General features: G+C 38.0%; 2 protein-coding genes across 11 annotated transcripts in view; both read right to left on the bottom strand.

Moving 5' to 3' along the window:
- The window catches only part of YAP1 (Yes1 associated transcriptional regulator), a 94434-nt gene extending 92927 nt beyond the window's left edge, over nucleotides 1-1507 (bottom strand). For 3 of the 8 annotated variants that reach the window (XM_087966190.1, XM_087966192.1, XM_087966196.1), the window contains exon 1: nucleotides 583-1452. In XM_087966190.1, the coding sequence (XP_087822316.1) occupies nucleotides 583-900 (318 nt within the window). In that variant the 5' untranslated portion in view covers nucleotides 901-1452. Of the gene's footprint in view, nucleotides 1-582 lie in introns of all 8 variants that reach the window. The other 5 variants (XM_087966194.1, XM_087966195.1, XM_087966189.1 and 2 more) reach the window with 5 other exon arrangements.
- Nucleotides 1508-2841: 1334 nt separating this feature from the next.
- CFAP300 (cilia and flagella associated protein 300) lies at nucleotides 2842-23724 on the bottom strand. 3 transcript variants are annotated; one of them, XM_087966187.1, is made up of 7 exons: nucleotides 23603-23724; nucleotides 21189-21270; nucleotides 17915-17987; nucleotides 15267-15433; nucleotides 12663-12835; nucleotides 11096-11162; nucleotides 2842-4254 (listed from the first exon to the last, which is right to left on the bottom strand). In XM_087966187.1, exons 2-7 carry the CDS (start codon nucleotides 21264-21266, stop codon nucleotides 4123-4125), a joined length of 690 nt encoding a protein of 229 aa, XP_087822313.1. In that variant the 5' UTR covers nucleotides 21267-21270; nucleotides 23603-23724; the 3' UTR covers nucleotides 2842-4122. The 3 variants fall into 3 exon arrangements, with proteins under 3 accessions (XP_087822313.1, XP_026531434.1, XP_087822312.1); XM_026675649.2 differs by lacking the exon at nucleotides 23603-23724 and adding an exon at nucleotides 23356-23532; XM_087966186.1 differs by lacking the exons at nucleotides 2842-4254; nucleotides 23603-23724 and adding exons at nucleotides 4934-5182; nucleotides 23356-23538.
- Between the last annotated feature and the right edge of the window lie 631 nt (nucleotides 23725-24355).

The following is a 24355-nucleotide window of genomic DNA, read 5'->3' as shown; positions in this document are numbered from 1 at the left end:
TGAAAACAGATTTAGATTCCCTCCCGCAGCTGAAAAGGGCATCCTCTCAGCACTCCTTTCCTCCCGTTTTCCACCCTCCACCCTCTCTCCTCCTCGGCCTGCCGGGATAAAAGAAGGTGCCGGGCTTCCAAATCCCCTCAGGCACTGCCCCTGCGAGAGTCGGACAGGCTCCCAAAGCCTGGCTCAGCCCGACCCCCCATCTTCCTCCCCACCGCCGCGCAAACTCCCGCGGCGCTTGGGGAAAAGAGCTCGCTGGTCTTGCGACCTCCTCTTTCTCAAGTCCCTTCGCTGCAGCTTGGCCTCTTCTTCCAAGATGTCTCCGGACTACAATTCCCAGCCTGCACAATCTGGAGAAGGCGGGGCGGGGGGGAGGCAGAGGCGCTCCCTCTCTCGTCTTTCCCCGGGAAAGTTTTCCAAAGGAGCGCAGCGACTATTGACGGCGGGGGGATGTGTGTGTGTGTGTGTGTGTGTGTGTGTGTGTAGAGAGGTGTGTGTGTGGAGTGTGAGTGTGTGCGCGCGCGATAGAGTATACCCGGAGACAGCCCCCCGCGTCCCTCCCGCCCACCCGCTTCTCCCCCTCACCTGGCGGGAGTGGGCCTTGGGCTCCGGAGGCTTGAAGAAGGAGTCCGGCAGTTTGCGGAGCCGCATAGGGAGCGTGTGGGGCACGTTGGCGCCCTTGGGGTTCATGACGGCGTTGAAAAGGGCCTCCAAGTCCGTCTCCGAATCGCCCCGGACGTGGACGACCTGATGGCCGGCCGGGGGCGGCCCGGATACGGCTCCCCCGCCGGGCTGAGGCGCCGGCGGCGAAGGTTGCCCCGTAGGCTGGGGCTGCGCCGACGACGGCTGGGGTGCCGCCGCCGCCCCCGACGGAGCCTGCTGGGGCTGTCCGGCGACATCCATGGCCGTCTCCCCTCCGCGTTCTCTCGCTCGCTCGCTCCGCTTAAGCAACAGCGCCGGGCTGGCCGCCCCGCATGCCCAGGCGCCGGAGTCGTTCGCTCCCTCCCTCGCCTCGCCCCCGTCTTCCGCGGGAGGGGGGCTCCGGGGGCCCAACACGCGAGGGGGGGCAGGACTCGGGGGCACCCGCGCTCTCGCTCCGCTGGACGCGAAGCCAGGGGCATAAATCCGTCGCTTCGCGCACCAACCCTTCCAAACAAAAGTTCGGAAAGACGCCCGCCCGAGCCTGCTCCGCCCAGCGCGCGCCCGCCCGCCCCGAATCCCGACAAGCAGCTTTAATTCCACTCAGTCAGGTTTAGGGAGCCGCCGCGGCCGCCACCTCTTCTTTTTCCGCGCCCGGCCGCGCTGAAATTGAACGGCGCCCAACTTTGCCACGGAGGGTTCCCCAGCTTCCTTTCCACGCCCGTCCAGCCTGTGGTGGTGTTTCTCCTCCTCCTCCTCCTCCCCACTTCCTTCTCTTCCTAAGTGGTACGGCTGCTTCTTCGACGTTTCCAGATTAACTTGTTTTCTAAATTCCTGGAGCCGCCCGTGCAGGATTCGCCGTCGCCGACATGGACAGGAAACATGGGGTTTATAGTTCTGGCTCTCTTCCCTCCCTCTCCCGCCCCCTTTTCCAAAAAGTTTTCCAACCCTCCCAAAGAGAGAGAGAGGAGGAGGAGGAGGGACAGTTGGGACTGTTTTCTCTTCCTCCCCCACACTGGAAGAAAAAGGGAAATAGCAACTACTAGACCCCGACCCACCAGGCTTAGAAGCGGAAAAGAGAAAGGAAACACTTTTCCTTTGTCACAAATTTCCCCCCACAACACTCTCTCTCTCTCTCTCTCGTGCCACCCCCACTTGCTGTTGTCCAGATTTCTGCGCTTTGAATTCTCACAATCCCAAGGGCAGTGCTGGGAGTTGTAGTCCAACGGGCTGGATGCGAGCCCTGACCAGCGCAAAACTCTTGGTTGTAAACCTGAAGTTAGCTATATGCCTGCCACCCACCCATGCAAAATCACCGCGCAAGACTGGCTTTGCAGAAGATAAATGCTTTGTCGGAAAAACACGGGTACAAAACACGCAAGTGTAGATAAAAGTACAACTGACTGACGTAAAGTTTTTTTTAAAAAAAAAAAAAACCCCACATCGGAATGTGGTAGAGATGCCACTGTGGGTGTACGAGTGTTATTGTTTAGATGAGATTATTTCAGTTTTGAAGTTTTTGTGAGGGGTTTTTTATGCTTTTTTCTTCTTTCTTACATTATAATATTGTTCTTCTGTGTTTACACACACACACACACACACACACACACACACACGAAGGGCAACTGTATAAATATGGTAAATAGACAGATCCTCAAGTTGAGCATGATTCCTGGTGATTAAAATGGACATAACCTTACCAATTATTGGCAACAGTACAGAAATGATAAAGACACTCGTTCAGAAAAGAGGTGGATTATACCAGACAATACATAATTAGGATACACATCACAAACCACAAGATTTCTGATTGCTTTTTAAAAAAAATAAAATAGGTGCATCAATACAAGAAAAAAAAATTAAGAGACAAATTTCTTGTCCGCTCCTCTAATTCTGTCAACCACCACTCCAGAATGTTATCTTCCAGTGTCTTTATCTCCCTAAAACCTATTCTTGAATTTAATTGTTGAAATCATGATTGCATGTGATTGATGGTTCTACTCGCTATTTAAAGCTAATATTCACAATAGTGTTCATTGGCAGGAACACCCTTCTTTGGACTCACTTCCCTACTTTTTTTCTACAATTTTAATTTTAATTAAAATTAAACTTTGTAGGACTAAATTTGAAATAAAAATGTATACAAATGATGAACATGTCATTCCTAAAATGTATACACTTATACTTGAGACAAAAGAACAATTATTTAATGTTTAATATTTTTATTTTTAATGATTGTGATTTTATGATTGTTAGAGAGGGAGAGAGATGGATGGGTGGACATATAAATGTGATAAATAAATAAAAAGTGAAATACTTTAGGGGATTGTCCTTGATTTGCAACTGCTTACTTAGCAATCAAAGTTACAACAAACCTGAAAAACAGGACTTATGGCCCAGATTCAAAGATCCAACAGTCAACCCCCACCTCCAAACTTCAGCTGCTTGGCAACAGAGCTGCATTTTATAGCCTTTTGCAGGGTTCACCTGTCACATGACCATGCAGTTTTGTCAAAACTCTGCACTTCCGGTTTTTGCTTTGCTTAACAACTACATCATTCGCTTAACAACCGTGAATTCAATTATCAACTACTGTGATTTCCTTAACAACTACTGCAAAAAAAACCCACCATAAAATCAGTCAGTCATGTGCAATTCCAGCAGATGATAAGTGCACCCCTAGGCCTGCACAAAACCATGTGGGCTGCTGCATTTGAACCAATTGAAGTTTCTGGATACTTTGAAAGGGCAGCCCCATGAGGAGCGTGTTTGCGATAATATTGTTAAGCAGTATTTCCTTTTCTCATTAGTAATCTAAATTTTGAATAAATTTGTTCATGAAGTCTTCTGTAAGAATTACAAATATATATTCTCTTCGAACTGAATCATCTCAAAATAAAGGATTTATTCCGCACATCTGTGCCACGCACCATATTTCAAAAATTTTCTTATCTCTTTCGGTTTATTAGGAAAAACCCAAATGACATTTTTTCTATCAACAGCCTATATTTCTGTCCTAGAAAATTTGGTATGGTTCTTATTTAACTTTTAAGAGAGCTGTTAATATTGCTCTTCCACTTCTGCCTTCTGTAAGACTATTCTTACTTTTAATTTTGATGTTTCTTACCTTCTAAACTTTGTCATTTTTTAAAGATTTTAAATTAGAACTCACCTAGCCATCCTTCCAGGATCAAAAAACAATCCAGAAATAACATTATAAAATTATGTAATGAGAACATATATTCACATCATTGCAAGATTTCTGCTCAATAATTTATTATTTTTATAATTATAATAAAAGAATTATTAAAATAAAGTTGTCTAAGGATAGGATGTAAATTTAGCAATAGCCCCATTTCCAACATTCCAACAAAATCAATTACATTCCATTTGCAAGTAATTTCTAATGCTCTAACAATATTGGAATTCCAACAATCAATACTTAAATTCCTCTATTTACCAGAATTAATTGAATAACATGAGCAGTCACTCACAGAATGAAGATACCCCAAAAACATGGTACAAAACATAGATATGACGATTCAAAGGATTCACAATCAAATAGGCAAAATTTTGTTCATGGCTGTTGGATGTAGGATAACAAAGGCCATCAGCATCCTAGAAGACAAAACATTAATCATTAATATCATGCAGTGAATATATTAAGATAATAAAATAACTGCTTTCTGATTCTAATTTTGAAATAATCACTTAAATTTCATGAGGAAATAGGAGTCAAAATATGTGCCCAGTTGTATTAGAAAAATACAAATACAATGTGAAAATTGTAATTTAAATAAAGAAAACCTAATGGTGTGACCTTCATTTAACACTTTCGGAGTGTTTTACCAGTATGTTTAAAATACTTGGCATGTATTAACACAGAAAGTCCTCTAAAAATATAAATCAATAGTGAAGTAACATTCCTTTTAATTACATTTATAAGTTCAGGGGAACTACAAATGCATTTCTATCAAGTTAATCTAAAACAAGTGCCAGTTTGGTGGAATGGTTAAGGCATCAGGTTAGAAACCAGGAAATCCTGAGTTCTGGTCCCACCTTAAGTAAAAATACCAGCTGAGTGACTTATGCTAGTCAGTTTCTCTCAGTCTTTAAAAAGAGGCAATGGCAAATCGTTTCTGCAATCTTGTTAAGAAAAATGCAGGGACTTGTCCACAGAGTTGCCACAGCCAACTCAACATGGCTAACTTGCCATAGCCAACTTGCCATGACCATCTCGCCACAGATCAACTCGCTGTGGGTAATATTTATTTAGTTGAAATAATTAAATAGTTGTCCCGTGGAAAGTTGGCAGTGGAGAGTTGTCCTGCAGCAAACTGGCCATGATGAGTTGGCCATGGTGAGTTGGCTTCAGCAAGTTGGCTGTGGCAAGTTGTCCCATTCCCTGCCAGGAATCATGCAGGAGACATAAACCAGACATAGTAGTAGAGAAGGACTAGAAGACAATGATGGTCATAGACATAGCAGTGCCAAGTGAAGCAACATCAGGAAAAAGGAGAATGAGAAGCTGGAAAAGTGTCAGAGCCTGAAGGAGAAACGAGATGATATAGAAAGTAAAGGCCAAAAGTCATGATAGGAGACTTGTGGCTGTGATTCCTAACCTTGGAGAATGACTCCAACAGATCCCTGGAACAGTACCAGAGCTCAATTATATTCAATTCTACTAACTATCAGGCACAGCATTTTCCATGAGTTAGAACTCAGTCTACATAAAACAGTATTATGGTCAATTAAAGATCCCAAAACTTGTTTAAAAACTCAAGTCAAAATTATCTGATCAACCACAAATCTAAAAAGATAAGAAAAAATATGAATGTAAAAGATTTTGGCTCATCTTTAGAAGAACTAGATTAGCTGAAAAAGCACTGCCCTGCTGTTACATATTTAATTATCAAAATTAAAAATATTCTAAATCATTTTTTTCTTGCTTCAAAACGAATCAGGATTGTTTACTACCTCCTAGCTGATCTTTAATCACCATGTGTGTATGTCTGACCACTCTAGCACTTAGATGGAAAATCCTCATGAGGTAGAAGATTTGTTTAAAAATAGTGATTTCAGCTTTGAAATCACCTGGTTTATTAAACAGGAAAGAGGATAACTGGCCACAAGGGTGGATGGACTCAGTTACAGTGATGGAGATCAAAAGGACCAGGTTAGGGCATACTATTATGAGAAGAATGTTGTGGTCACCAACATTCAAAATTGGCTTGCTGGCACATAATAAATAACATTCTGGGAAAACAATACAAAAACCTAGATAAAGCATACAGAACATGGCTACCAGAATTCTTTCCAATCACTTCATAACAGCAATAATTATTGTTCAGGAAAAAAGAGGGGGACTGAGAATGTAAAGTCAGCAATATTTTGGGCTGTTGCCCAATTGCTTCTCCCCTAGGGAAGTGTTTGAGAAATGATTTTTTTTCTCTATAACACCTGGCTATATGCAACGCATTAATTATTTGTTACTTGCTTTCTTCAAATATAGTTTCAAAAACCTAGTTCTCTCAGAATTATTAAGAATAACGTAGAGAAATCTACATTATTAGATTATTAATTATAACTGGACAACCTGTGACCTGTTGGGCATCCCCTTCAGACCTATTTCGTTACCAGATTCCTCAATGCCTTCAACAATGATAGAACGTCTAATGTATCTGAAAAGTTCTTAAAATCAGAGATGTATCCGCCTTGAAAGTAGCCCATGTTGAACTGTATAGCACAGGAATCCCTAATCCCCACATCATGATTTCATGAACAGGCCACCGGTCTGTGGGATATTAGGAACCTGGCCTCACAGCTGGAGGTGAGTGGCAGGCGAGCAAGCAAACACAAACTGTGCATGCATGGGATCGAGGCTGCGTGCTCCATCTCCCTTTGCCGCCGCCCCCCCAGTCTGTGGAAAAATTTTCTTCCACAAAACCAGTCCCCGGTGCCAAAAAGGTTGAGGACCACTGCCATAGCAGAACTTATATCACTATATAGTCTACAATCAAACATCAGTGTAGAAAATGTTTTGTGACCTTTTCTATTATATTGTTTTATGATTTTTACGTCATAAAATATTTTATAAAGTTTGCCAAGTTTGAATTCAAAGGGAGTCATGGGCCCAAGATTTTGGGTACATTCCATTTGAGGCACCTTGGTCCAAAAACTGGTGTCTCTATGCTGCACCATTTTGCCCAGTTTAAAGGTTATGGGAATGAAAGTTTTAGTACCATATAGATGAATGAATTGATACTCTCCTGAAAATGGGTGTTATGTTTTTGTTGCTGTTACTAAACTATTAAGACACTACACTACCTTTTAGCTAGTTCTAAGTACATTTATTTTAATGCCAGAAAGTGAGACTTCATGTTTTATGTGGAACATACTTTGCAAATTCTTTAGCTTTGTCAGTTATGCCATAGTTGGGTATATATGCCAAACACCATCATAGTATTAAACATGTGTAGAAAGTTAGCACCCATTCCCCCCCTAGAAGTATGAAATATTCTAAGAAATATTAACAAGGTAGAATATTATATTTCCTTGGATGAGAAAAGGAGAAACATGTTTTTAAAGACAAAGCAGCTCCTTGTTGTTGTCTCCCTTTCAGCTCCAGGGTGATGGGATTAAGACATCATCCTCAGGACATAATAGGATTGGCCCTCTACCCATCTCACCACATGGCACCTGGGAAAATTGCATCACCCAGCAAGGTTCAACCAAGCCTGGGACTCAAGACAGCCTACAAAGTTACCCCTGCATGGCCCATGGGAGTCTGACAACCAATCAGAGTTCTTGCCCTTCCCATAGGAACAGGAAGCAAGTTCAAACCCCGAGAGGGTATAAACCTCCCTCTCTCTCTCTCTCTCTCTCTCTCTCTCACACACACACACACACACACACACACACACACGTGCTCGATTGCTCAGGACCTCAAACAATGTGGTCCTGTCTACCAGTAAACCATCTTTCCAAATAGCCTCCATGTTTCCAGTGACTTTCTCCCCACTTAGAACTGAACTGAACCCAGAGGGACATTTCTTCCAACATATGTTTAGTGCTTTTTTTTTTTTTTTTTTTGGGGGGGACTTATTTAGTGCTTTCAAGGTGAAAACTGTGCATCACTTTTGTACGTGCACGAGATGGGCTATTTTAAAAATGTGATAAACTTTTACTATAAGCCCCACTAATTTCAATTCAAGAGGCAATTTGGAGTAGTGGTTAAGGCAGCAGGCAGTGGGACCATGAGTTCTAGTCCCACTTTAACCATGAAGCCAGCTGCCTCAGTCTCTTTCTTTCAGTTCTAGGAATAAGGAGGCAAGGACACTTCTGAAAAACCTTGCCCTGAAAATTGCAGAGATTTGTTCAGGCAATTGCCAGGTGTCAAAAAGTGACGCAAAGGCATAAAACAAAAACAAACTTCAGTTAGAGTTATTTTCTCATTCTGAAATTGGCAACACTGCATGCATGTGCATCACAATGCAGCCAGACAACTGCCTGGCTCTTTCACACACACACACACACACACACACACACACACACACACACGACAGAGAATGCGATTCCCCTCCCCACTCCTGGATCTGGGATTATGTTTGTGTTGGATGGGAGAATTTTGTCTGTGTGGTCTCTGTGTAGGGATTAAGTTGCAAATGAAATAGGAAAATAACTTGGCCTGAAAGATTTAAAACTTCATATCAGAAAAAGTGTTTCTTACAAAGGCATCAAAACCCCATTAAGAAAACACCCACTCGCTCTTTTGGAAAAGCAAACTCTGTAATCTGGATGATCTCTGTCCTTTTCCTCTGAAAAATGCTACAGTCAATTCACAAACTTAACTATTAACTTATATTTCAAAGGCTGCACTGTGAGCTTCATAAATGAAAAATAAAATATACCTAGCAGACTCCTTCAGGCATACAGATAAAGTACATGTTATAAATACCCATCCATCCAGCCTTCCTTCCATCCATCCATCTCTGGTTTTATGCTAAGTTACAAGTGTTTCAGTCAACTAATTTCATTTATAAATGTATCACAACTGCATGAAATGTTGTTAATTTTGGTCTGTAGACAGGTATGCTGGCATCAAGTGTATTGTACTGACTGCTGAGTCTTAAGTTTGCCTTCATAATGCTACTGTCCTTAATGCATGGGAAAGGTGGTGGAAAGTAATTGGGAAATTCCCAATTCCCACACTCATCAAGATCATATAGGAAAAGTAATCACCAAGTCCCTATTTATAATTAGAGTGTGGAACTGGGAAGAAGGTCTATTTTGACAGAGGGCCAGACCACTTAGTTTAAGGTAAACAAATAATTTCCCTCGCACATACATGCTAGTCATTTCCGGCTCAGGGGGCTGTGCTCATCTCCGTTACAAAGCCAAAGAGCCAGCACTGTCCAAAGATGTCTCTGTAGTCATGTGGCCGGCATGACTAAATGCCGAAGGCGCACGGAACACTATTACCTTCCCACCAAAGTGGTCCCTATTTTTCTACTTGCATTTTTACATGCTTTCGAAATGCTAGGTTGGCAGAAGCTGGGACAAGTAATGGGAGCTCACTCTGTTATGCGGCGCTAGGGATTCGAACTGCAGACCTCTCTGATCGACAAACTCACTGTCTTAGCCACTGAGCCACCGCATCCCCTTGGTTTAGCCATCTGTCAAAACATGGTCCCAAGATTGATCTGTGGAATAGGTGGTGGCTGCTTGATAAATAGGAGATGCTCTCCTGCTTCACTGGGCAATTGTCTTCTTCTGCTTAAATCAGTTCTCCCCCCCCCCCCACTGTTCAGATTGCAGGGAATAGAAAGGTGTTACATTGCTTAAGTGCTGTTTATGAGCATCCCAAAGTCCACTAAATGAATGTTGTATTAGAACTGGTCTATTATGGGACATCTTCATTTGTTTTAGAATAGATGGACAAGCAGCTTGAATCTTAAAGAGAATCATTATCATCATTAGAGACCTCAAAGAGTCACGTGTGAATATGTTTTGAATTCATAAACCTCATCTTTTTCTATGTTTGGATTTCATATCCTACCTACCATGTGAGTTTTTCTAAATTAAGCATTCTTTCTTATTTATTCATAAATACATTCATCTCTACAGTTCAAAAACACAAAAATCAAAATGAAATGATGGGAATGCAGTCATGTCAGGATACTTCATTTTTGCACTGACCATTCTCCATCAGTTGAAGTATCTCACACCGCTCAAATGGAGTTTTTAAGTTGGCTGATAGGCACAGGTAAAGCAGGAAGGAACTTTCCTGCAAAACCATATGATCACCCCAAATCTCAGGTACATTGTTAATGAAGCACCCTACATTATATTCATTTTAAACACTGAGAAGCGAGAAAACAGTACTTTAAAACTGTAACAGCTTGAGACAATTTTAAGCTGTCTACACAGCAGACTGGGAATGAGCCAAAAGCAGTATCATAAAAACATGTCATTTAAGAATGATTAGTAAGATATGTTTGTGCTACAGTTATTGCAACATGAAGATGAACCCTGACTCAACACAAATCAGACTATTTGCCTCACACAAAAGTTCTGTGTAAAATATAGAAATTTTCCAAATGAAAATAGAATTTGTAACCAAGTTTCACAGTTAAGTCTCCAATTTTTAAAATGGAAATAATTTTCATTTCATATATTGTCATCAAAATAGTCTAAGAACTGCAAGATGTTTTGATATTTAAATCATAAGCAGAACGTATCTCTCATATCTGTTCCATATTAATCCAGAAATCTACTTTTTATCATTAACTAAAGAAAAATATAAAATAGGTATATCATAATCCCCAAAAATTAAATTCATAATATAATTTATTTTTAAGTGATAACTTTCTCATCAGATGGTCTATGTTAGGCCATCTATGTTAAAATTGAACATCTCTCTCTCGACAGAGTAGAGATGAACACCACCTATCTCCTGTTTACAACACAGGCCTTTCAACCATCCCAAGAAGTTCCACACCCATTCGCCTTCTGATTCAGGTGACTCTGAGGGTACAGGTAAACTTCCAAGTGGTCTCAATGACTTTCAGAGAGGTAACAACCAGACGGCTGCAAAGAATATAAATCCTTCCATTCCCACCAGTCAATTAGAACTGAAGAAGCTTCTTGGATGAGAAGTGAAACATTTTCAAGGAAAACCCCCCCAAGGAAATCCAGTTTCCTTTTTGAAAATCACCTTTGAAAATCACCTTTGACCTGGAAGATTAAGAAACTCCATAGACGTGAATAAATGTGTGTGATTGTGTTTGTGTGTTGGTATATACAGTATTATACACCAATCTGTTAAACTTGTTACCAAAGATTGAGTCAGTTTAAAAATAAATGATAATACTTGTTTGGATTAGTCTTACATGTAATCTTATTTCAAATTATAGTGAAAAATGTTATGCATTTAATACTGCTCTAACAAGATACTTACATATGCACAGACTTTAAAGACAGTAGATACTATGTTAATGTTCTTGGTTTCAGGATCCTTTTGTACACTGAAATTCATAAAAAATACAAAACAGCTTTTAATAAAGTCAGCTAGGCTACTTAAAACTTACATTTTACACTTTGAGATATTTATCCAAGGTCCAAAAAAGAGAACAAAATCTTAAACTTAAACTGATTCCTAACAAGATGATCAAAATAAGTCAAGAAAATTTTAAAAATCAAATTAGATTTTCAGGAACAACAGCAAACCTCTAAGTTATAAGTGGAATCCTGAAATACATTAGATAGAGAAAAAGGAAAAAGTGTGGAAGAAAAGTCTGCAATGGTTAAGTAGGATACAATTACAACTTATTTTAATGTTCACCAACCAAGACATATTATCTGCTATAGCCTTTCTTGAAGAGTAACATGTATTCATGTAAGGTTCTCTATGACATATGTTGTGCATGGATACTACTCATAAGCTTTATTTAGAAATACCAGTTTGTACAAAATTCAACAACTAAGTGAACTAGGATGGGAGTGCAGCTAGCATCTTATTATTGTTCCGTCACTAAGTTGTATCTGACTCTGCAACCCCATAGCATGCCAACCTCCTCTTGCTCCATTGTCTGCTTGAGTCTGCCTAAACTCATCCCTAGTGTGTTGATGACAATATCTAACCGTATCATCTTCTGCCACCCCCCTTCTCCTTTTGCCTTCCCAACATCAGGGATTTTTTTCAATGAATTCTCTCTTCTCATTTGGTGGCCAAATGAGCTTCAGCTTCAGTATCTATCTTTCCAAAAGATAGTCAGGGTTGACTTCCTTTAGGATTGACTAATTTGATCTCCTTGCAAACAATGGGATCTCTAGAGTCTTCTCCAACAAGCTAGCCTTAAATCAACTGCAGTAGTTACCAAACCTGGCACTGTCACCAACACATTTTAAACAGTGGCAGGATTCAAAAAATTTTTACTACCAGTTCTGTGGGCATGGCTTGATGGGCATGGCATGGCAGGGAAAGGATACTGTAAAATCTCCATTCCCTCCCCACTCCTGGGGGAAGGTTATTGCAAAATCCCCATTCCCTCCCCATCCCACTAACCTGCTTTCCAGCTCCGTTCTCCTGTGCAGGGCAACAAAAGAAGACCCAGTCAATCAGCTGGGACTCGGGAGGCAGAGAGTAGATGGGGCTGGTTCACTGAACTACTCAAAATTTCCGCTACCAGTTCTCTAGAACTGGTCAGGATCTGCTGAATACTACCTCTGATTTTGAGTACCTTTTCCATCGGCAGTGAGATTAGGCCATTTTATATTGTTGTATCTTGACTGAATTTCAAAGGACACTTGCCAGGCACAAATTCTGGATTTTTCCCCCAGCAGTAGGAAAGCATTTTCTTGGGATAGGCACTTTAAATGCTGAATTCTATATTATATCAATTCACTTTTTCATACTCTTTTGATACAGTTGTTATTTTTTTTTAATATGTTTAGTTTTTTACCTGAAGATCTCGGCTAACAGTTGAATAATAAATGGGGAAATTGGTTACATATAAGGAACAAACCTCACTAGATCCTTATATAAAAATTTTGTGGTTTCTAAGTATGGGCTGAGATCATCTTCATATTGACAGAAAGCTCCTCCAAGGCAAAGGTGTTTAAAGATGCAAAAAAGAAACTCTTCACGGTCTAAATGGCTGAATAAGTCATAGTGGTCTGAATCATCCAGAAGAAGTACCTTGGGTGAAACAAAAAACAAAGGCAAAGTCAGATGGGAAATATTTCAATTACCTCAGATATAACAATATAAACTCACCTGGATTCCCAAAGTGCTTTCTATACAGGCATGCATAGTAAACAAAATAATGGAGTTGTACATTGATGAAATGGTAAATATCTTCCCATGAATGGTAACAATGGAAGAACCAAAAATGAGTTTTAGGAAAATTAGACCACGTTCTGAATGAATGTAATCTGAGGATAAATTATTCATTAGTTGACCTGAATGATTAGTAGATATGAGAGACAACATAAACAGACTGGGGCATTTGAACAACTAGAAAATGAGAATGGCGATGGATGAATACCTGCTTAGAAAAAGATGTATTTCAACTATGTGGTTAAGTTAAAACTTAAAACATGTAGCAAATGAATGAAAAAAGACACACACACACACACATTTTGTTTCTGTAATAAAATATTCAACAATCAATGAAAAATATTAGGGTTAACAGTGAGGCCCTGAATATGAAAGAAATTCTTGGTATGATCAACAGTATATCTTAGGGGCAAATGGACTTAGAAGAAAGGAAATAAACTGAAGTGAAAATAGAATTAGAGCAGAATGGAAATAATAATTCCAGCATTAATATGCAGTATAATGACATGTACGGTTGGTTGGAATAAGATGAGAGAATTCAGAAAAAGTGATTGGGCAATTAAAGACTGAAGGAGAATGGTAATGGAATAGCGGATGAAATGCAAAGTAGACATGGGAAAAGAACATATTGAAGTTGCTTGATGAAAAGAACATTATAGGGTGCCATGGAAATGTATGCAAATGCATTAACGGGACATATATAAAATGCCTGACAGAATAATAAAGTAAAAAAGCCATAGAGAAGGTTGCCTGGATCATGCTGGAAGAAAAACCTACAAAAGGACCTATTGTTCCATTCTGCAAAGCTGGGTTATCAAGGAAATGGAGCAGTTAAATATCAATGAGGGCAGCAAGAAGTTCAGAAAAAACTCACCGAAGAGACAAGAGACATTGACCTGTTCATCTGCAACCCTATATCATTGCCGAGTACAGTTGTATGAAACAAAATACTTACATCATTATCAAATAGTAAAGGATTTTGATATCTTTTTTAATATGTACTAGATTTATGAGCACAAGGCCCTCCTCATAACATAGCTGATCAATCTAGGAATAAGAGCATTCTGTGATCAAAAATGTTAAGACGTAGGAGATAATCACCTTCAGCCTCTATGCATAAGCTTCCCAAGGAAGCTAAACTGCAGGACTAGGATAAATGCAGCTTGACGTGATCCAGCACAGAATTCCTTTCATTGTCAAATATCCAAAAACACTTCACAGGGTAGGATGGAAAACAATTGTGTCATTGTTTCCCTTTCTGCTTGCTCATATTAATTATACTGTTTATATCTTCGATGGAAAAGAAAAAGTCCACACTTTATTTCTGGAAAAAGCAATTTTGGCTCCATGTGCTACTGGATTAGAACTGGTTTTAATGTAACATTCTGCTACAATCTAAAACATGATTAATATTCCAGTAAGCGGACAAAAGAAAAATATAGGAGAGTACACAAATGCACTTGGTACAGTGTGATTTATTTCAATGCAAAGAAAGTGCTATATAAAAAGTCCATTTCAACTATTAACAGCAATAAAAGTATTTTGATTAACTCAAACAGGAGTTATATTTCTTTCACCTCTTCCTCTTTTATTTACAAAATCATGAATATACTTGAAAATGCTTGAGCAGGGGATTGAACTAGAAGAGCTCCAAGATCCCTTCCAACTCTGTTATTCTGTTATGCATTCACTCATACATATAATATAATATGTATATACATGCACAAAAGATGAATATCCTTTCCTAGATTTGACTGAGATTCTTGGAGGAAGTTAAAATAGTCCCCTCCCTGCCAAAGTCTCTGCTTGCATGAAGATAATGGAGAGAGAAAGTTTACAATGGCAGCAGCCTGGCTATTCCATTCAGAAAACTTTGCAATTAAGGGCCTTGGAGGAAAATGACTTTTTGGTCCATATTCTTTCAAGCTCTGCCTTGGCCATAGTATAGGTACATAACAGCTGAATGTGGTTTGCAAAATAAATATCTAAAATCTAAAGAATTGTTCTGCAATATTTCAGGGGATTTAATTACTAATGACCTTCCACTGAAACAAAAAGAACTACTTATATAATTATACTAAAAGTAAACTCAGTGCTATTTGCAAAACCTCCTGCTGATGAACTGCAGCTGAACCAATTTTTGATTTATTTCCTTCCCCCCCCCTAAAGTTGATAATTCCTACTTCTACTCTGAGGCAATAGCTCTAAGAAAATATAGATGGATGATAAAAATTACTCACAAGGCTCAACATGTGCACATTGGCAGGAGATTAAAAATACACTTACTAACCTTTCTCAATTCATCTGCAATAAGAATTTCGTCATGGTATTCATCAAAACACTTTACAATAGTCCCATTTTCTCGAACAAGTCCTTCACAGTACAATCGGTCAAAAAATGACATAGAGACTTGTGTACACAAAATATTTTTGGCGTCAACTTTTTTCACTTTAACATCTGAAAGATAAAAAGCATTTGCATGGTATCTTCCACTTGTAGGTCTGCAAGATGATCTTTTCGCACCTGAAAATAGCAATAATTAACTTGACGATATCATTATAAGTATCTTAATATGAGCAAAATATCATGGCTGATTTTATATATTATTGGGTTTTTATAACAATCCTGTGAGGTGGGTTGGGCTGAGAGTGATTGGCCCAAGATCACCCAGCCAGCTTTCATGCCTTAGGAAGGACAAAAAAAAAAAAAAAAAAATCACAGACTCCTGGTTTCTAGGCCAGCACCTTAACCACTACCCCAAACTGGCTTTCCATTTAATTCATGCCTTAGGTCTTTTTTCTATACAGAGGAAGAGAGGGGAATGGGGAGGAGAGGAGATCAAAAACGGTATGCCTTAAATAGATTGCCTTGGACAACCCATTATCATTCAAAATAACCACAGAATAAAATATTGTCTTTACTTCTTTAGAAGGACAATAGATACATTTTAATAATTAATAAAATATTATGAAATTATAGCTCAAATATCAGACCTTCAAGTTTTTCTGTTAAATGCACTATTGTTATTTACTGTATATGTATTTTTAAACAGCCTCAATCTTAAAAGCCTCTTGTGAATGTGCTATTGAAGTGAACAGGAAACACTCAAGTATTTTTCTACCAAAAAATTACATATAATTGTTTTTTGAATAGCAAGTACATGTCTTTACTTCCTAAATTAAAGTTAAGATGGAAACAAAAAAACAAAAAAAGAAACAATATAATGCTAACTGAAAGAAGAGAATAGATTTAAAAGCATCCAGCAATACTTGTAAAGAAAAGGTGTTGGCTGGGATTTTTTCCTGATTTTTCCATGTGTATGTATGAGTGAAATGAACAAAAAAAATAAAACATTTTTATGTTAATCTTATGCTGTAAATTCTCATGTAAATTTAACATATTATAAAATGCCAATTTTGTACAGCATAACAAAACTTAATTAAACCAGCACTGAGAATAATTTCAGGTAAAATTAAATTAAATTACACATCTGGGAAGAAATTTCTATACTTAGGACAACATATCTAGAATGCTCTTTTGCCAGTTGTGTATAATGCCTAGAAAGTGAAACTGTAAAATCTTTGAAGATGTTAGTTACAGCTAAATTGACTGAATGAGAACAGTTCCTCCAGACCGAAGACACGTACAGCACTAATAAGTAAACACCAATACTTTAAATTGCAGTTGAAATCCAACCAGGCTTGAAGCCAATAGTTTTTTTTAAACAAAGCAAAAGTTTGTTCATTTACTACAATAAAATTTGGTTGGTTGGTCTGTATATGAATTACAAGAATTTAGCCATTGCGTTTAGTTATATGTCTCAATATATGGGGCGAACCTAGGCAATTGGAAAATTAATTTAAAAGATAGATAGAGATAGATAGATAGATAGATAGATAGATAGATAGATAGATAGATAGATAGATAGATGGATGGGTGGGTGGGATGGATGGATGGATGATAGACAGGGCAGGCAGGCAGCTAATCTTTATTGTATTGTGAGAATAAAATAGTTGAAGAAGTATCTTCCAATAGGTGCATGCCATTCAATAAATAGTTATCCAAATGTATAATTATGGACCATATATTGTAAATCTTATCTAGAAATTAATCAAATATAAGTGCTGATCATACTGTTTTTGTTCACACCTCCCTTGATCTTCTAGTGACAAAACTGGATCACGGATCACAGTCACAATGTAAACCTGATTCTTTTAGGTAAGTGCAAGTAATTACAATGAAAAGTTTAATCTGGTGATTTCTGCACATGGCCATGCCATTTGAAATCCAAAGGAATATCAGGATATTTTCCCCAAAATTGTTAGATTACTTCTGGAAACCTTTCATACTAAAAAGTTACATTTACTTTCCTGAGCATAGCCTGGAATAAATATAAAATACACAATAGGTTTTAGGGAGCTTGAAGAAAGAAATTAGGACATAATGAGGACTCTTCAACAGACTTTTAGCCAATGACTTATAAGTGAATGGTAAGAAGAACAGAACAGAACAGAAAACCCTCAATCAACTCTAATATAAAAAAATCAACAAACCTGGGCTGAGGACTTGCTACTCACTTAGTCACATACTAAACTATGTTACGGATTTCTAGAATCTACCTCAAAACGTTCTAATATTTAAGGTGTTACTACATTCACATTTGATTAGTATCAGTTTTTTAAAAAAAGAAAACAGAATTAATATCTTACAGTAAGTCAAAATCAACATCACAAATCATTAAAGCATATAATAAAGGGTTCTGAAGAAAAAAAAATCCAGTATAGTCCCTTATCAATTTAAGAGTAACATTTTCATCTTTGTAATTATGTTATCGAGATAACCATCAGTGACAAACCTATTGGTTATAGGAGAAAAATAATTACACTGAAAGAGGATTTAAAAGACAAGAAAAACTTATCTTAAATATTTTCTACTTACTTAATGTAGTCCACTGTCCAGATGATGAAAGCAATTTCAAATTGCTGTTCACCTCTGGGTGATTAAAAAAAGCCTAGAAGTATAGAGGCAATGACAAGTCATTAGATTCTGTTATGAAATAATATCTGACAAGCATATTAAATTAGTTGACAACTATCAGACCCTGCATACTTTCAAATGTCTGGAATTTGGGACTGCCTTCCAAATCAGATTTTATTCATGTGAGTACACTTGCTTCCATTGATGAAATCTATAATGTGAAAATATATATCCATGTCTCTTTATAAATCAGAAAAATCTGGCCAGTTGGTTCAAAATCTTGTCATGCCAAAAACATAATTTTTCTATGAATGGAAAATCTTTATTAGAATTATGAAATAACCAAGTATATTAATATTTGATACAAGAGTACAGTAATAAAAATACACAGAAATTATTTAAAGACAGCATGTAACAAGTTTTCTAAACTTCAACTCACAACTCATTATTTTAAAGCTGCTTCACATCCCAGATCAACAGATCAACATAACCCTACACATTAATCACTATTGATGATGTGCCTTCATGTCAATATCCCATAAATAGATTTTCTCCAGGGTGACCTCTTTCTAACCTTCAGGGCTTCCAAATTTGCATTCATTTCTGCTGTAATCAAGTCCATCTTCTTTGTAAGTATCCTCTTCTTTCCTTTTACCTTTCCTAGCATAATAGACTTCTCAAGAGAGCTAGATTTTTGCATAATGTGTCTAAAATATGATAATTTGTACCTCAAAGAATTCCGGATTCATTTGTATGATGATTCATATGTTTGTTTATTTGGTTATCCATGGTATTCTCATAAGTCCACTCTACCACTGAAGTTCAAAGATGATAATACGCCTTCTAGTCTGCTTTCTTAGTTCCATAGAGCGCATAGGATAATAATATCCTATGTGATTCTGATATTTATAGATGATTGACTTATTACAGTATATGATCATGTTGCCAAGACCTTTATTAGTACTCTAACAAATTCTAGTTTGCAGAGTATTTATTGATTGCTGGCTCCTTTACTGCTGACAGTCAATTCTAAAAGGGAGAAGCTATCCACCATTTTAATATCTTCAATATATTTTCTAAGGATGGTTGTTGTATCTATTGCCATTAGCTAGAGCTTTATACAATATCTAACTCCTGGACTTCCTTTTACTAAAGCTTGTAGATCATTTGTATTTTCAGCTATTAGAGTAGTATTATCAGTACAGCAAAGATTATTTATATTTTTTCCTCCAGTTTTAAAAGACACTTATTTTCATTCAATCTAGTTTCCCTCAAAATGTATTCATCACATACCCCAAATAAATTAAAGGGAGACTATTAGTGACTGCAATCCCATTCCCAATTGCCATCATAACCCTAGGACTAGCTATATGTACCATGCACATTTATGGATATTGTCATAGGTTTGTATATCACCAAGAGTTTGATTACTGTATATAATGCAATGCAAAGTAAAACAAAACAAAATAAAATATATAGATGCTGCTACATGTTTAACTTGCCCTGTGAAAATGAAACCCCAAATTTCACCTTGAATGTATGTCAGTGGAGATTCTCAATCATCCAGGTCATAGTTGTCTCAACTGTGCTTTTTCAAAAGACAATTGGACTGTTTTATCTTTGAGGAAGGAAAATAAATGTTCTGCTTCTCATCCAAGAAGCTTAATCGGTTCTGATGGTTGGGGGATGGAAGGATAGGTACTGAGACAGTTTAGACTGGATAGTGAGGGGAGTGGAAGGATAGATTCTGATAGGTACTGACAGTTTCAAAGGATTGTATTTATATTCCTTCCACTATCCCCACCATCATCCTATCAGTTCCTATCTTTTCATCCCCCCACCATCCAGTCTCAACTGTCTATCTATACTTTTGATTCCTTCCACCCTCAGAACTAATGAAGCTTCTTGGATGAGAAGTGAAATGGTTTCCTCTTCTTTCTCAAGGAAAAAAAACAGTCCAGTTGCCTTTCGAAAAAGCATCTTTGAGGCATCTTGAATGTAGCCAGTAATCATAAAAGAATCCTAGAGCATACCGAGTTGAGAAAGATTTAAAAAATAACACATTAACTATCTTCTTGGGGAGCTTAATTACTATTAACTGATATTTTAATTAAAAAGCACAGTGCCTTAATAAGTTCTTTATTATAAAGTTATAAATATATTGTGTCTGTCTATCTATCTATCTATCTATCTATCTATCTATCTATCTATCTATCCAGAAATAATACAAAACCTAAGAAAATATTCTATTCTTTTATCTTATTCTGCTATATACATACATAAACACAAACACATTGATAAATGTGTTAATCAAAAAGAAAAGAAAGTCTTTCTGTAAGTATTTTCCTATTAATTACTTTGAGGATGTTAATCTATGCCAGCCTTGGGACATACATTTGTTGGCCATTGATGGCATGCAGAGAATTCTTCTCCCACTTAGAAAAATACTCATAGTTTTGATGTTACAGCTAACTGTAAAAGCCATGCAAGTTTCTACAATAACTGAAAGCAGATCTCTGATGATATGTCCCTTTCTTCAAAGGCGAATATTTTTCCCTGCTATTATGTAACAGTTTACAAAAGCATATCTAGTACATACTATAATTCTTAACTGCCTACAGGCAGGAGTGGGATACGAAAGGGTTAACTTCCGGTTCGGGATTTACAAGCTTCCCTGTGAGCCTGTAAATCATCATAAATCGTCATTAGCATGGGGAGAAGCAGCCTTTGAAACAGCCCTCTTTTCTTGTTTTTTTTAACTGCAACTGTGGCTCGTTTGGCAGCTGAAGTTGAAAAATCAGGAAATAAAGATCAGGTAACAGCCCGGGTAGGTGGGTGGGCAAAAACATCAGCAGACATAGAACTGGTTCTATGTCTGCTGCTCTTCGGAGCTATCGGTTCTACAGAGTTGGACAAAACCGGTAAAAACCCACCCCTGCCTACAGGAGTATGGTAGTTGATTATATTCTTGCTTTCATTTTAATATTTAGGACATTCTGCTTTGAATGATTTAAGTTAATACTGAAAAGTAATGAAGTAACTGGAAGAGATCCAGCTTCAAGTCACCCCTTCATGATGTTCACTGGATTACTTTTGAGTCATTTTGTAACTTATAGGAATATTATTCTGAGGATAAAATGAGGGGGTATCCCATTACCTTCCAGCTTAAGTTTCCACTGAATAATATAAATAAATGAATAATCCTTTGAATAGTAAATAAAATATGGGTAACTACCATTAGAAAATCATCCCGTTGATAGCCTTTGAGATTCTGATCAAAACTGAATGCCTGTGCTGTGATTCTGCCATCCATGGACCTGTAGAGAAATGCTAATATTAATTTATTAATGATGTCTAATAAGGCAGTAAATGGACAGTTAACACTGTAGTTATTGAAAAGGAAGGAGATTGAGTATAGAGCAAAAGCTGCCTAGGAAGAAGAAAAGAATTAGCATTGCAAACAAAATATTAGGATAATTATCCCTGGTGTGCAATGGGTTTTTTATTATTTCTATAAATGATTGGAACAGGCTAAATTACAGCATTCCAATTCTGTAGCTATTTGTATAGAACAGGTTTCTGAATTCAGTGCATGAAACAGTCACTTATATTGTCACATAACATATGTTACGTAGGAGCAAAAAGGCTATTTTCACAGCCCGAGTCTATTCAGTTCTCATTCTATTCGATATGTATTTCTTTTTTTAAGAAAAAAAATGAGCATTGTGTCTTAACTTTACATTTGGAATGTCTTATTCTGAAGTCTAACATAATTGTATAGATATATGTAAGTATCAGAGTATGAATTCTCGTTTAAATTGAAAATAAAAAATGTTATTTAAAAACACAATTGTCTGCATTTGTAAAACAGATCGGATTGTGTACAAACATCAAAACAGTTCAAAAGTAAACAAGCAAATACTCAGAGAAGTTGAGCTAATGCAAACAAAAACAAGGACAAAGAACATCCAGTTAACTCAGAAGAAGTAAACGATGTTTGTAAAATTAGAAACCAACTTAATCCTCAGTTGAAAAACATGCAAACTGAACAATGAAGTACTTGCTAAGGATTTTTGTGGGGACAAATAAATGCTTTGAGAAAAAGAAAATGAGAATATAACAATCGATTGATTTCAAATTATTCGATTCCTGCTCCATGTGATTGTAATGTAATTATTATATAAATGTATATATACTTTTGAAAAAGCAGGCAGTAAGTACCAATCAGAATCTGCCATTCTGATTCCACATCCAAAGCTGCTCTTCTGATTGCAGCATAGCCATTTCCAAACCTGATGTTCTGACTGCAAGCCTAACTAGTCTTATAGGATGGAAGCAATGTTACCAATTTTCCATGTGTACACACACACACACACACACACACAGACTCATCTCCTGATGTCCATGCCTTGAACTGTTATTTCAAAACACATATTATGATGATGATGATGATGATGATGATGATAATAATAATAATAATAATAATAATAATAATAATAATAATAACAACAACAACAACAACAACAACCACCACCTGGCTATTTGGAAATTCTGAATTTATCAGACTTGAATACCTTGATTCTACAAAAAAACCACCCTACTTGGAACAGCTGGCTGAGGAACTCTGGGAGTTGAAGTCCACAAGTCTTAAAGTTGCCAAGGTTGGAGACCCCTGTCCTACGCAACTTTAACAGTTCCTAGGGCCTTGGTTAGGATTTGAGCTGTTGAGCTACCAACCAGCCCCAAAGGCCCCAAAGATTTAATAATGATAATAATAATGATGATAATAATAATGATGATGATGATGATGATGATAATAATAATAATAATAGAATTATCCAGACATTATAGTACCTGGAGATCACAAAATACAAGGATCTGCAAATAAAATGACCTTGACCAAAAAAAAAAAGCAATAGCATCAATAGGTGCCTTGGTTGCAAACCCAAAACATCTGGAGCATCACTTGAACACCGTCGACATGGACAAAATGACCACCAGTCAATTGCAAAAGGCAGCTTTACTTAGAACACCTTGCCTCCTGCAGTGACACCTCTAACACCATCAGGCAACAATATCTGCCTATCGCAAGTCCTTAGGAAAGACCCGATAGATGGACAAAAATGCCAAATCCAGTTAAAATATCTGGCTGATTGTGCAACCAACTTGCATGCCTCCCAATTTAACCACTCTGCGGGGCAGCTGAGGACGATCAAAGATCTTACAATAAAACCTGTAAAAAGATTATTTTTAAAAAAGGCAAAAAAAAGAGAGATGGATTTGCGTGATAGGAGGAAGTCCAAACCTTCCCCCCACCCCCATTTCTCTATAAACATCCCGACTTCTTGCTTCTTCCCCCCGTCCTGCCGATAAAAGGACAAACGGTAGCAGGCCCACCCCACCATTTGAGTAGGCGCTCCCGTGTGCCTTTGCTCTCCAGGGCTGGAAAGCTTTTCTGGCGGAGATAATGGAAAGTATATGGGGACTCTGAGCTTTGGTCCCCGCAAGCCGACATAGTCGCTCTTTAACGCTTAGACGCGCCAGCGGTTACCATGGAAACGAGATTTTTTTTTTCCCTTCCCTCGGCGCCCTATATTTTGAGCCCCCTCCGGAACAAACGTCCCGGGGACAAAGGTTCCGTTTGGGTACCTTCGACAGTGAGACGAAGGCGAAGGATGAAAATCACCAGCCTTGTTCTCGGCGAGGGTGGGTTACATTCCCTCCACCAAGCGGTCTCGGCGTAACAGAAGGGATGCCTCAAACCTCGAGGAAAGCTCTAGGTCGGAGAAAACGGCTTTGCGTTTCCTGCTTTGGAATCAGATGCATTAAATGCAATGGAAGTTTCTTCTCCTTAGGGTTGCATTATATATTGTTTCTATTAAGTATTTATGTTCTGCCCTTAACATCACTTTTCGCAGCGGGAAGTTTTAAAAATCATAATAATTTTAGTTCAGAAATAAGGAATTCACCAATGATATACAAAAATAAAATGAAAAGCATTCTAAAGATGAGAAAAGGCTTCGCGTTTGATCGATATAGGTGCCTCCATCACAATATTTCTAAGTAGTGGACATATTAGACAGAATTAAGGCTAAAACCTGGAGGGGGAAAAACACAAATCATAGCCAATACCTGCAAGACTACTAGCATTCCCCTTGACAAAACAAATAATTGCATACAATGTACATAAGGGAAGGAGGTCTTAGAAATCAACCCTACGAAGTAGAGCAGAGCAGAACACTAGAATTCGACTTATATTGAGATAAACCAGTGGTTTCAAAGATTTTGGTTTCAAGAGCCCTTTGTGTTCTTAATAAGTGATGGAAGACCCCAAAGACCTTTGGCTTGTAATGGTTATATCTATCAATATTAGAAATTAAAATTGAGAGATTTTAAACTATT

Source organism: Notechis scutatus, chromosome 5, assembly GCF_049901735.1.
Source record: "Notechis scutatus isolate UNSWTSFEM ecotype Mainland chromosome 5, rNotScu1.2, whole genome shotgun sequence".
In the NCBI taxonomy this organism is placed as follows: domain Eukaryota; kingdom Metazoa; phylum Chordata; class Lepidosauria; order Squamata; family Elapidae; genus Notechis; species Notechis scutatus.
This window is presented reverse-complemented; position numbering and strand designations above follow the sequence as displayed.